Source organism: Pongo pygmaeus, chromosome 1, assembly GCF_028885625.2.
Source record: "Pongo pygmaeus isolate AG05252 chromosome 1, NHGRI_mPonPyg2-v2.0_pri, whole genome shotgun sequence".
NCBI classification, from domain to species: domain Eukaryota; kingdom Metazoa; phylum Chordata; class Mammalia; order Primates; family Hominidae; genus Pongo; species Pongo pygmaeus.
Genome location: NC_072373.2, coordinates 22,329,503 through 22,344,480, shown reverse-complemented (window position 1 = coordinate 22,344,480; position 14,978 = coordinate 22,329,503). Strand labels below are relative to the sequence as shown.

Here is a 14,978-nt window from a genome sequence, read left to right as displayed (position 1 = left end):
TCTCAATCAAAATGGCTTCTAACAGGGTCCTTCCAGTTTGAAGGCAAAGTGTGCAACATTGTTTAAATGGTGATATTGTAGTCAACTATATACCACAAACAGAATCAAGGTAAGATCTAAGTCACTGAAGGACACACAGTATCAGTTGGTAACATTTTGGTGCCAGAATCAACATTCTGACTATCTATGTAAATTATCTATGTGGTGCTGAAAAACACCACAAAGTTCCTCATCTTCCCATTTTCGTCATCTAAAACTGAAGCGCATGATAATCGAACATAACATTCCAATCAGATGAAACTTAGTTTTTCTTTCTTGTTCTAGTAGGATTCTGTGTCTTAAATCATTAGCATTTTTGAAGTTATAGTTCACAATCTAAATAGCAAGTCTAGTGCTGAGTCTAAACATGGTTAGAAATAACTTGGGGCCTTTTTGTTTTCAACCCGAAATTAGGCCTTACATTACCACAAGCTATTTGGCATAAACTTTAATCAACCTTAATCAGACATACCACATGATGCTGTTAAGTCATTAGAAATAATCTCTACTCCCAAATTTTGTATTTGAACAAATAAATAATTGAAAAGAAAGGGTACACCCTTAAAATGCAAACTGCCTATGCAGCAAATCAAAAACAGTAATGCTGGGATTCAAACTTTTAGTTGAAATTAAAGTGCATCTATTCACTTTATAGATGCATAATGCATAGATGCACAAATCTGAGTTTACAGATATTTGAAAAAAAGATACAATTGCCAAAATAGTATTTCAACTAACACAGGGAAAAAACCACCACCATTTTGTTAAAAGCATAAAGATGGACATATTTTCATAATATTAAGATCTTCATATTGCATTTTTCTATGTATTCAAGTGACATCTTTAACATTAAAATAATGATAAAATATTATTTCAGAACCTCAATGGTCATTTTTTGTACATATTATTTACTTTGGTCCTCCTTCTTTAAGCTATTTCAATTTTTTGAAGTATCTTCTTCCTATGATAAACATGGCTTTTTCCAAGAGACCTTCCTGATTCACTTGTTCATCTACTATTCTCTTTTATTTTACATGGAGATGTAAAAATAATTTTTGCGGCTTTTTGTTTTAAACCTGTTTCAGTTGTCGCTTACTCTCTATTATAACAGTTAATCTTCAAGCAGCTCCTCTAAAGAGTATTTCCTCCAGTTCTATGGTACCTCTTACCCAAGAAAATAGCTAGAATACCAGGAAAAACTGTACAGCCTAATACCTTCATGATAAATGAATGAATTTACGAAATTAAAATTGAGATGAACATCTGTCCAACTTGGGCACAACTACGAAGCAGAAGTATTTTCTTAAGCTTTTATCATCTCCCCAAAGACAGTAAATTCAAGGTAAAAAGTATATTACTTACATAAAAGCAGGCAATACCCTACAGCCTTCTCTACTTCAACCTCCAACACCCAGGACACTAGCATCCACAGGAAAAACATAATAAATGTTTGCCTGAAATGCATCAGTTAAGACATTAATGTAATTAAATATAAGGGGAAAATGATTACTTTTATTTTCCATAAGACATTGTAGGTATGCTCTCAGCTATCATGATTTTCCTCCTAACCTCTGACTGCTCCTTTTTAGTTTTCTTTATTGGCTACTCCTAATCTATCCAGTCTCTAAAACCTGGAGTCCTCATGGCTCATCAGTCCTGCACTCTCTTCATTACCTACTCTGTTTCGCGAAGTAAATTCATCTTATCCCATGATTTGCATAGCAGCTACATGTTAACAACACCCAAAAGTTCGAATTACAGATCCCAGCCTGGTAAGAAAAATCACTTCCTGGTAGGCCAAAGAGCCTAAGCAAATTTGGCAATCTTGAGGAACTGACCAAATTTATATGCACTGCAGGTGAAATATAAGGTACAGAATTTCTTGGGCTTGGTTTCCAGTCTTTAGAAAAGCAAGTCATTGAGGCCCTTCTTTTTCCTAAAAATTTTTATTTTGAAATAATAGGCTCACAGGAAATTTAAAAATAGTTCAATGGATCCCTTGTACTCTTCCACCAGCTTCCCCCAATGGTAACATATGATAACTGCAGCACAACATCAAACAAAAAAACGGACAACGGTACATTACTGTTAGACTAGACCTTATTCAGTTTTCACCCTGTGATAACTAATATTAGGTGTCAATGTGACTGGATTGAAGGATGCCTAATTGGCTGGTAAAGTATTGTTTCTGGGTGTGTTTGTGACAGTGTTACCAGAGGAAACTGACATTTGAGTCAATGGACTGAAAGAGGAAGACCCACCCTCAATGTGGGCAAGCAGGTGTTAGAAGGTGGGATAATTCTGCTTGCTGAGTCTTCTGGCTCTTTCTTCTTCCAGTGCATGAAGCTTGCTTCCGCTTTTCCTGCCCTGGGACATCAGACTCCAGGTTCACCAACCTTTGGACTTGCACCAGCAGCTTCCCGGGGAATCTCAGGACTTCGGCCACAGACTGAAGGCTGCCGTGTCGGCTTCCCTGGTTTTCTGGCTTTCAGACTCGGACTGAGCCATTACTGGCTTCTCTCTTTCCCCAGCTTGCAGATATCCTATCATGGGACTTCACCTTGTAATCGTGTGACTTAATTCTCCATAACTGACTCCCTTTTATATATACATATATCCTACTGGTTCTGTCTCTCTGGAGAAGCCTAGTACATGCCATTTTAAAAATGTACGTGTGTGCATGTATAGTTCTGTGCAATTTTATTCTGTGTATAGATTCGTGTAACTACCACCACAACCACAATATATAACTGTTCCATTATCACAAAAGAACTCCCTCACACTGACTGCCTCTTTGTATTTCTACTCACTCCCCCATTCATTTTCCCCAGGTCCTGTCCCCTGGAAATTATTCATCTGTTCTCTATCTCTGTAATTTTGTCATTCAAGAATGTTATATAAATGGAAACATACAGTATGTAACATTTTGAGATTTAATTCTTCTCACAAAGCATAACACCCTTGAGGCCCCTCCAGGTTATTGTATATATCAGAAGTTCATTCCTTTTTATTGTTCAGTAGTACTCCACTGCATGGATATACCAGTTTTGTTAACTATTCACCCACTGAAGGATACCTGGGTTGTTTCCAGTATTTTGCTATTACAAATAAAGCCGCTATGAACACACAAGTACAGATTTTTCTGTGAATATAAATCTTGACTTGTCTGGGATAATTGCTCAAGAATGTAACTGACAGGTCAGATCATGTTACATGCTTAACTTCTTTTAAAAAATGTCCAACTGTCTTCCAAAGTAGCTGTGCCATTTTCGATTTCTACCAGCAACACGTAAGAGATCCACTTTCTCCATATCCTTGCTAGCATTTAGTATTATCTACTTTTTATTTTAACTGTTCAAACAGGTGGGTAATAATATCTCATTATGGCTTTAACTGGCATTTTCGTAATATTCAATATCAGTATATTGAACTTCTTTTCATATGCTTACTTGCCATCTCTATCTCTTCTTGGGTGAAATGTCTATTATCTTTTCCCTATTTTGTAATTAGATTGGGCTTTTTAATTGTATTTTGAGAGTTCTTTATATAGTCTAGATATAAAACCTTTGTAAGATATGTTGACAACTATTTTCTCCCACTTTGTAGCTTGTCTTTTTATAGTCTTACCAGGGTCTTTCATTGAGCACATAATTTTAATTTTAATGAAGTCCCATTTATTCATTTTTATTGATCATATTTTTTGTCATAACTAAAAACTCCTTACCAAGCCCTAGATTCAGAAAATGTTCTCCAATATTTTCTTCCAACAGTTTTATAGTTTTATATTGTACATTTAAATCCATGACCCATTTTGAATTGATTTTTGTATTTATGAGAGCTTTGGGGAAGTTATTTGGGTTTCTGGTTTTTTTTGTTTTTTTTTTTGGTCTCTTATTTGAGCACCATTTGTTGAAGATTATTTTTGCTTTTGCACCTTTCTCAAAATCAGCTGGAAATACCTCTGTTAGCCTACGTGTGGGCTCGCTAATGTCTTCCAATGATCTGTGTGTTTATTACATCACAATTATCTCATGGTCTTGCTTAAGGTGGCAATATAGCATGGCTTAATATCTGGTAGAGTGATTCTTTCCACTTTATTCTCCTTTTTCAAAATCCGTTTACTCCAGTTCTATTGCCTTTCCATATAAAATTTAAAATAAACTTGTCTCTATCTAAAGGAATCTTGCTAGAATTTTGAGAGATTGCAATAAACCTATAGATTTGCCACCTCATGAAAGAACATGAAAAAAAATAAAGAATAAAGACTAAGTCTGTAGATCAATTTGGGAAGAACTGACATCTTTAATGTTTAAAGCATTTCAAATCTACTAGCCACTCATTATTTCTACTTCCTCCAAACAATATTCACCAGTATTATTAGCTGCTCTATTAATATCATTTTTCTTCACTCAATACCACTGCATCATTTCCCTGCCTCCTTCAAAAGGGAGAAGGCTACTGGGGTAACTTTTAGTAGAAAATAATAGTAATAGCCCCTTTGAGTGTTTATCTTTATAACATCATACCGTTCTTAGGTTTCTCAATAAAATAACAAGCTGTTATTTTTCCAGCTAGTCACTTAACACTTTAATTAGCATCTTTGGAAATCTTTTCATCTTTACAAGAACACTTTTTTTTTTTTTTTAAACAAAAAGTTCTTAGTTGCTGTACCCTCAATTGAGGTAGGAGTTATTAAGAAATTATTTTAGGCAGATAGGAAAAAAAGGGGTCCTTAGAAGATTTTTTGCAGCTCTTGTCTAGAATGAAAGCCTTGGGTCTTAGACCCGGGCTGGCAACCTTTGATATGCAAATGTTAGCCATTAGAAACTGGGTCCACCTAACATGGTGATTCCCACCGCTGTCCTCTTGCCCTTGCCCCCACATGTGCCTGGCAGTATGGCTGCCCCTACATATCCCCACGTGTGTGGAACATCATGGCGCCCTGCATTTGCATATTAAAAAGAGAGGGTGGGAGGGCCAGTTTTTTCACGGGCTACGTGAATGACATGCCTGGTCAAACCAATGCCCTGAGCTCTATGCAAATCAGAAACCACCTCCTCCAGCCTTCCAATATAGCTGGCTGATACTACCTCAAAGTGGGGTTCTGTCGCTTGGCTTTGGAGCCCCCCTCCGTCTCTGTAGAGGGAAGCTTTTTCTTTCTTTCCTCCCCCTTCTGTCTTGCCTATTAAACTCCCTGCTCCTTAAAACTACTCCACGTGTGTCCGTGTCGTTTTTTTCTAATTCAACTTAAGAGGAAGAATCTGGTGTTCCTCCACTCATTGGAGCTGTATCACAATGATAAAGCATGTTATTCTGAAATCTAAGTTTTAAAAGATTATGGTGAGACTTCCACTTCTAGTATGTAAGGAGTCCAGAAGTCACCACAGCGTCCTAACAAAAAGTAAAAACCTGAACAAACTGAAAAATCAACAACTCTTCTTAGACATGTAAGAGAAGTAAGGTCACAGGGCAAACTGTTGTCCCCAAATTGGACAGACAGGTGGCTATGAAGAATCACAACTTGGCAGTTTAAAAATCCACGGCAGAAACCTTGCAGAGAACCAGTGCCTGGTTAGGAAAACCTAAACTGTGATTGAAGAATTGCTGGAGGTTCAGTGTGGACAAGCCTGAAAGATTAAAAACTCCAAAGGCGGCCCAGTCATAGGGAGGCCGCACATTTATTTTTGAGTTTTACCACTAAGAGCTCAACCAGGTCCTCATAGTGAATACCAGAGAAACATACCCTCATGCTTCCAACAGAGGGAGGAGAAAAGAGAATCTCTGCTGCATTCTGAAATATGCCAGAGTATTCTCTTCTTAAGAAGGCCGGCCCTCAGGAGAAACTATTTTACCAGAGCCTAATCTGTTTGGAATTTTTCAGAGCCTAACCTGCTGGGGTATTATCAGAGACTAACCTACCAGAAGGAGGTGCCCAAGTCTGGCACCTTCTAGCCATCCTGTCCCAACTCAGCAGGAAGGCAGGAAGGGAGGTACAGAGGTGGCAGGGGTACTGAGAAGCTGAGAAGCCCTGGTGTTCACTGTGCAGTCTCAAAGCCTCACTAAAGATTGAGACCTAATCACAGGACCACAGAATGGCCCCTTACCAACACATACATGCACACACACGCCCCTTGCCACTACATCACTCAAGGCCCACTTACTGCAATTCCTTTTGCCCAATACACTCAGAAAAGAAAAAGAGATCAAAGCAGTCTGAGCTATGTGAGGCATGCAAAATTTAGTAGGCCCAGAGAGACATGAGTATGGGACTTCAGTCACTCGCCCCTCAAACCCAGGGGCAATTGTTTGAAGGCATTTTGTTACTGGCTACCTGTCTCACCCATCGTCTTCGTGTTCCTGGAGTTTGTGATACAAAGAACAATGTATAGCTAACCAAGAGCTTCTGATATTTTAATGTAAATTCTTGGTAACAACTTAGGAACTGCCTCTTCTTTTTTCCTTAAAAACCCACTTGTAACACTGCTAATCAGAATGTATATTCAAGGCAAACAGAATCTATGCTCTCTGGTGGCCATCCTCAAGCTTTGGGCTCAAAGTCTATACTTATTTTCTAATCTTGTTATTTAAGGTTAACAACATCATGTCTGTCTTTCAACAAAAAATTACAAGGCATACTAACAATGGGACAAAGAGACTGGACAGACATCAGAATGAGAGTCAGATATGGCAACAATGTTGCAATGATCAGACCAGGAATTTTAAAAACTATTATTAATATGTTAAAGATTTTATGGTTAAAGTAGGCAACACGCAAGAACAGATAAATAAGATGGAAAGTCTAAGAAAGAATCAGAAATGCTAGAGATCAAAAACACTAACAGAAATAAATAATATTTTTGATGAGCTCATTAGTAGACTAGACACCACTTAGAAAAGAATCTCTGAGTTTGAGAATATAATAGAAACTTCAAAACGAAAAAAGCAAAGAGAAGACTGGGGGAAAAAAAAAAAACAGAACAGAATATCCAAGAACTGTGGGATTACTATAAAAGGTGTAAGTTACATGTAATGGGAATACTAGAAGGAAATGGAATGAAGCTATAATGTCTGAGAATTTCCCAAAATTTTCCTACGTCAAACCACAGAGCCAGGAAATCCAAAAAATATCAAGCAAGATAAATGGCACCTGCCACCCCACCCCACCCGCCAAAAAAAAAAAAAAAAAAAACTATACCTAGGCACACCATTTTCAAACTACAGAATATTAAAAAAAAAAAAAAAGAAAAAACCCTGAAAGAAGCCAGAGGAAAAAAACACCTTACGTATAGAGGAACAAAGATAAGAATCATATCTGATTCCTTAAAAACCATGCAAGTAAGAAGAGAGTGAAGTGAAATATTTAAAAGAAAAAAAGAAAGCCTCACCAACCTGTGATTTCACATGCTGCAAAATTATCCTTCAAAAGTGAAAGAGAAATACTTTCTCAGACAAACAAAAATTGAGGGAATTTGTTGCCAGGAAAATCATATTTCAGGAAAAATTGAAAAGTTCTTCAAAAAGAAGAAAAATGATACAAATCAGAAACAGAACTATGTAAAGAGAGGAACAGCATCAGAGAATGAATAAGTGAAGGCAAAATAAAAACTTTTACCTTTTACTTTTAATTAATCTAAAAGATAACAGTTTGCTCAAAAGAATGGCAACAATGTACTCAAATATGAATTCTTACTTATGCATGAAATAAATGACAGCAATGATACAAGGGACAAGAACACGGAATTAGGATTACTCTGTTATTACAAGGTACTTCACTACCTACGAAGCAGTACCATGTTATTTCAAAGTGGGCTGAGATTAGTTGTAAATTTATATTGCAAACTCTAGGGTAACCATTAAGAAAAGTTAAAAAATAGAAGTATAACTGAAAATGCTAAAAAGAGATAGAGGGGAAAAAAAGAAGCAATCATATAAAATGCAGCTTCATTCACAACTGCCAAAGCTTAGAAGCAACCAAGATGTCCTTAAGTAGGAAAATGGATAAACTGTGGTACATGCAGACAATAGAATGTTACTCACTAAAAAGAAATGAGCTATCAAACCTTAAATATTGCTAAGCAAGAGAAGCCAATCTGAAAAGGCTATAAACTGTACGATTACAACTATATGATATTCTGGAAAAGGCAAACCTATGAGACAGTAAAAAGATCAGTCATGTCCAGGGGTTAGCGGGAAGGGAGGAATAAAGAGGTGGAACACAGAGCATTTTTAGGGCAGTGAAATTATTCCGCATAATACTATTATGGCGGATACACGTTGTTCTGCATTTGTCAAAGCCCATAGAATGTACAACACCAACAGAGAACACGAATGCAAACATGTAAACTATGGACTTAGGTGATAATGAAGGGTCATCGATGTTAACAAATGTGCCACACTCTGGTAAGGTATGTTGACAGTGAGGGAGGCTGTGCATATGTGTGTGTGTGTGGCGGGCGGGAATAGATATAAGGGGAACTCTATACTTTTCACTCAATTTTTCTATGATCCTAAAACTGCTCTAAATAAGGAAGTTTATTAATTTAAAAAGTATATATGAAAGGGTATTCACTTAGAAATTGAGCTTTCATTCCTATCCCTGTCCATCCCACTTTCTCTCTACCCTAGTCTCTTTAGGCAACCATTTTTACAACTGCCAGTGTATCCCAGTTGTAAAACTTTCCTTAGGAAACACAAGCAAATTTAGAAATATATGCTTATATCCCTGCATTTCTGAAATAAAATTTAGCACACACAAAAGCTTATGAAAAATGCTGCCCAAAGAAAGGAAGGGAAAATCAGAAATGAAAACTAAGGAAGAGTAAGAAATATTCTCAATAGACCTAGACAGAAAAATGTATTTAGAATTATAGAACTGAAGGATGAAACTATCTTATTCATAACAATTTTAATGCCTCAAATTTATAATGCAAAAAGATGTTTCCCTAATTGTAACGGCATATTTTCTATACTGTCAAAACACTTTCATATACACATTTCATCTCACCTTCCCAATAGCCTGGCAAAACAAGCAGAGTAAACGTTATTTATTATCCTCCTTTAACAGATGGGGAATCTGATAGGTGATGGAATTAAATCTTCTGATTCCGAGTCCAGTAATTTTTGACTACTCAATGTTATTAGAAAATATTTTACTTTAATTATTCCTACCATTTGCTACTTTCCATTGCTCTTGTTAAACCTTTGCGCAAATTTTTTCATATGCGAGATTTTGTGCTGATAGAAGACAAATAACATACTTTTACAAGTCTAGAAATATATTTCCTTAAAAAGAACACAAGAAAAAGGAGAGTATTCCCTTCCTTAAACACAACAGTCTCACTAGTCCCTTCTTGTATTCTCCACATCCCTATATTTTAAGTTCATGAATTATAACACATTTGGAAATTTGATAAATTTCATAAAACTCTAAGACACGAAGTTTACCACAAAAAAACTTCACATTTCATTGCCTAAAATTCATTGCAGTTTATTTGCTACCAAGATACAAAGTCTGTAACATTCAAGAGTTCCATGATAAGAACCAAGATCTCTTTACAAATTAATCTCCTACTAAACTCAACATGAACTCTTTTCTCTAGCCAAACTAGTCTATTAAGTATTTTCCAAAACTACCATTTGCCTGCTCATGTGCTTTTCTCCTACCATTCACCTATCTTGAATTCCTTCGTATCTGCCTACAGAGTCTTCTCATTCTTCAAAGCCCCACCATTAAAGTCTTCTATGAAAAACATGATGTTGTGCAAAGAACATAAATCTGGAGACAAGCCTGACTTAGATTTTAATCTAGGCTATGCTACTTACTAACTAATGTCTCTGAAGCTGGGTTTCCTCATCTACAAAATGGGGCAGCATCAATTTTAGATGACATCTAAATCACAGAATTTGTGTTAGAATACAGTGAATAGCACAAAGTTAAGTTAAATAAGGATTAGAACTGATCATTAGAAATAAACTTATTACTCATTTCTCGAGCTCACTGTAATTTGCTTGTATAACTCATTTAGCAATCCACAGTCTGGACTCACTCCACTATCTCTTACACTTTGGCCTTAAATGATTATTTAACTTGTGGTATTTTAAGTTTTATTTCTCTCTTAGGTTTTGCGTCTCCAAACAACTGAAACCTTTTCAAAAGCCACAACTATATGCTATACCTACGTACTTACGATTCCACATAGTTTAGCACAATGTTACTTATAAAAGAGGACTCAAAAAATATTTCCTCAGTAAAGCATTTGCTGAAAATAGTCTATCCAGAAAATGAGAATAACATTTTAAGAAGCACATTAACACAATGGAGCATCCACGGAAAGGTAAAAGTAGAGAAAAGGAGGGAGGCAGAACAGGTGTGGGAATGGGCAGAATGTGTGGTGGGGGATTAAGACAAGGAAGATAGGAAGTGTATACAAATTGTTATAACAGAGAAACTAGAGCTGTTTAGATGTTTAACCTAAAGAAGATTTCAGAAAGCATGATAACTAGAAGAGAAATAAATTATATGTGACTCTAAAAGCAAAACTAGAACCAATGACTAAAATAAAAAGAAATTCAAGGCCGGGCGCGGTGGCTCACGCCTGTAATCCCAGTACTTTCAGAGGCTGAGGCGGGAAGATCACCTGAGGTAGGGAGTTCAAGACCAACCTGACCAACATGGAGAAAACCCGTCTCTACTAAAAGTACAAAAAATTAGCCAGGCTTCATGATGCATGACTGTAATTCCAGCTACTCAGGAGGCTGAGGCAGGAGAATCGCTTGAACCCAGGAGGCGGAGGTTGCGGTGAGCCAAGATCACACAAGGGCACTCCAGCTTGGGCAACAAGAGCGAAACTCTGTCTCAAAAAAAAAAAAAAAAAAAAGAAAAGAGAAGAAATTCAGCTTAATATAAAATAAAATTTTATAATATTAGAGCTGCCCAACAATGGAATAAATACGATTCATTTAAAGTACCTTGTAAAATTAGATGTACTTAAGCACAGCTCAAGGTTGAAATGGTTTTCAGTCCACATAACAGTATCTCTAACAAGCCTGGCAGAATGAAAGATACTACAAATACCTCATATTTACTTTGACTGATTCAGGCATATAATTTTCAGAAGTAGTTATTCCTTGTCAAGAATTACATATAAACTGGGTAAAGTCTCTCAATTCCATAAGCCTAAGACTCTATGTTTAGTAACATTCTTCAAATATTCAACGAAATAGTATTTTCTGTGAGTATTTTTAAATGATAGTCCTCAGCTAGGATTTTGGATTACTGTTTAAGCCACAAAACAGCACTTTCGTTTCTCATTCTATAACTGACTCTTGAGACCACAATACCATCTTTAAAGCTGCACTGTGGCCAGGAGTGGTAGCTATGCCTGTAATCCCAACACTTTGGGAGGCTGAGGTGGCAGGATCACTTGAGTCCAGGAGTTCAAGACCAGCCTGAGCAACACAGTGAGACCCCCATCTCTACAAAAATTTAAATTAAAAAAAAAAAACAACTGCATTGTACTTTACAATTTTCAAAGCATTTCCATATCTTTATTTTCAATAAAAACTGTGACAATCAGATACCCACAGAGAAAAGCACATGAATAGGCAAGAGCCAAACAGAGATGTGATAAAATACAAACTGTTTAATTAAAGTAGTCTTCCTTAAATAATGTCTAGAACTTCAATACTAATGAAATGAAATAGCAATTAAGACACCTACATCTTAAAAAGCAAACACTGAAACAGAAACATTCTATTCCTGCCACATTCATGTTCTTCTCAGAGATCACTCTCACTACCCAAAACTTAAACAGTCACTGCTGTCTTAGAGCATAGTTCTCAGAGTGTGGTCACTACACCAGCAGCAGCATCACCACCTGGCAACTTGTTAGAGATGGCAATTCCCCAGCCCCACCCAACCCACTGAATCAGCACTTCTGCAGCTGACTCAACAATCTGGGTTTCAACCAGCCTTCCTCCATAGGATTCAGATGCATGCCAAAGTTTGAAAATCACTCTTGGAAAATGGTTTAGTTTATTTCTAACTTGGCAGTATCGCTTTACCTACTTCTCCTCAGCATCTTTCTCTTTCTCAAATTTTGCACCATCCAAAGATACTCTCATTTGAATGATTAATTCACCAACAACGTTCTGCTGTTTCCTACTTTCCTCTTAAAATGTGAGGGTACCTTTTAAATCATCCAATATATCCTTAATTTATTTCTTATTTTTTGTGTGTCCTTCCAAATTCATGTTGGTATTTTAAAAATTTTTTAAATATAAAGTATTAATAGTTTATAATTACTCCATGAACATCAAAATTATCACTTTCATACAAAAAAATCTCTTTTGACACATATAATCCTTGAAAGTATTTTCTTGAGAAACACAAAATATATAATACAGGACTTATTTAGCAAATGAACCTATGACTTATGGTCTAGAATTCCAGCTAATTTAAATATATAAGACTCAACTATAAGGAAACTGACCAATGCATACTCCTTTTGAGATGGAATTCATATGTACATTTAAACAAGAGTGGTTTTTTAAGAAGTGATTTCTAGAAATGCTGACTGGAAGTGAGAACTTTTTTTTTAATAGATTTAGGGGGTACAAGTGCAGCTTTGTTACATGGACATATTGTGTGGTTGTGAGGTATGCAATACAGTGTACCCATCACTTGAATAGTGTACCCTGTACCCATAGGTAATTTCTCATCCCTCACCTCCTCCCACCTTTCCTAGTCTCCAATGTCTATTTTTCTAGGGGTGAGAACTTTTAGATACTATACATGTACATGTATGTATAAGCAGGCACATCGGTTCTGTAATGCTGACAAATAATAACAACAACAAAGCAAAACAACCAAAATCATCTCAAAATAAATTTTTTTGGTTGACGATAAATGTATCCAAGACCATAATTAATAAATCTGGCAAGAAATAGACCTCTGTTGCTAGATATTACATGGTAACTCACAGCCAGGTACAATGAAGGACTGTTTTACCTGTGTACATAATGTAGCTGATGAACTGAGTCAATTGCTATCACCATCTCAGCCAAGTAAAATCGAGCCATATCTTCAGGCAATCTATCTTCAAATTTGCTGAGCAGAGTAAGCAAATCCCCACCAACATAATAATCCATAACCAGGTACTGTCAATGAAAAAAATAAAATGTACTCAGTAAACTAACAAGGGTGAAAAATTAATATACTGTATCCCAAGGTCAAACAGGACTGGGTCAAATATTTATACAGTTAATTACATATGCAGCTAATTAACAAGAAACTGTGTAAGATGATGACCAGCAGTCATTACAAAACTTCTAAATTTCATACAGCAGTAAAACAAAATTTTTAAAGACTGGGGCAGAGAACAACACAGGGTTACCATTCTTATTGTATTTTGCAAAGAGATAATATCATCATTATCATCATCTTCACCTACAACAATGGAACACAGCTTTCCAAGATTTTAGAAGAATGAACATTTGAATCCACCCCCCCCTTGAAAAAAAAAAAAATGAAAGAAAAAACTCAGAATACAGGATAGTCCCTACACTGAAAGAAATTCATATTCATCATCATTATGTTTTCCTTATTTCACCTTGGATCAGTAAGAACTTTATTAGAACCAGCATCAGCCTATAGATCAGCATTTAGAAACCACTACTATGTAGAATATAGTAATTCTCACCATATGTTTCTCTTCCCATTTCTAATACTGTAAAAATACCAGAATGGGCTTTTCTTAGGTGTACATAATAAACAGAAGCCAACTAATTTTAGATATGGATCTTATGGGTATGTATGTGGATGTGCCAAAAAAGAAACGATGAGGAGAGTACATCAAACTGTTCACTGGGATTCTGTAGGTTGTTAGATTACAGATGATGTTATAACTTTATGTTCTATATTGCTTTATAAACATGTATTACACATACATGTGTATTTGTGTGTATACTGTATATTATTTTTAAGTGAGGGAGAAAACTAGACATAGTGGAAAAATGGGTTTTGTAGTCAGAGAAACCTGTATTCAAATACTGACTCCATGTTGTAAGTGGAAGTTGAAAAATTAATCTCTGTGACATTTCATTTTCTCATCTACCTAACTACAATAATGATAATGTAGCACTTAACATGAAGGCTAGTGAGTACAAGATACATGAATGTCAATAATAATGCCTTGAAATTAAAGTTTTATTACAGAATGAAGATATTGTTTCAGGGATATTACTGAGTTGACATTAAGATTTGAAGAGTCTTGAAAAAATTCAAATTCCTTTTATTACTATATGTTAAAATTATAAACATAGGAAATGTGTGTTAAACCAAAGAAACTAATTTCGCATATTTAAAGCCTTGAAAATTAGGGAAGCAGAATATATTTAAAATCCTGTGTCTTTGGCCTACTTACTGTATTTACTAGGCCTGACATTTTTTGTTTGTTTGTTTGTTTTGAGACGGAGTCTTGCTCTGTCGCCAGGCTGGAGTGCAGTGGCGTGATCTTGGTTCACTGCAACCCCTGCCTCCTGGGTTCAAGCGATTCTCGTGCCTCAGCCTCCCAAGTAGCTGGGATTACAGGCACGTGCCACCACACCCAGCTAATTTTTGTATTTTTAGTAGAGACGGGGTTTCACCATGTTGGCCAGGATGGCCTTGATCCCCTGACCTCGTGATCCGCCCGCCTCGGCCTCCCAAAGTTCTGGGATTACAGGCGTGAGCCAACACATTGGGCTGGCCTAACGCTGAACTGACTCTATCCTGACAATTTACTTTTGATTAAAGTGTGAAGACTATTTTCTTATAGACAGAGTCTATAAGACTAAAAATCTAAAATAACTAGTTAAATAATCCATTCTTTCTCCTCAATTCAAATGAAATGTCCCTTCGTCATATTTTAAGATCCCAAATATACTCATATCTGTTCCTA

At 36.2% G+C, this 14,978-nt stretch overlaps 1 protein-coding gene across 10 annotated transcripts in view; it reads right to left on the bottom strand.

The window, feature by feature from the left end:
* Positions 1-14,978, bottom strand: part of CDC42BPA (CDC42 binding protein kinase alpha) — a 331,226-nt gene that overhangs the window by 197,623 nt on the left and 118,625 nt on the right. For all 10 annotated transcript variants that reach the window (XM_054467753.2, XM_054467687.2, XM_054467761.2 and 7 more), the window contains one exon: positions 13,049-13,197. In XM_054467753.2, the coding sequence (XP_054323728.1) occupies positions 13,049-13,197 (149 nt within the window). The remainder of the gene's footprint in view (positions 1-13,048; positions 13,198-14,978) is intronic.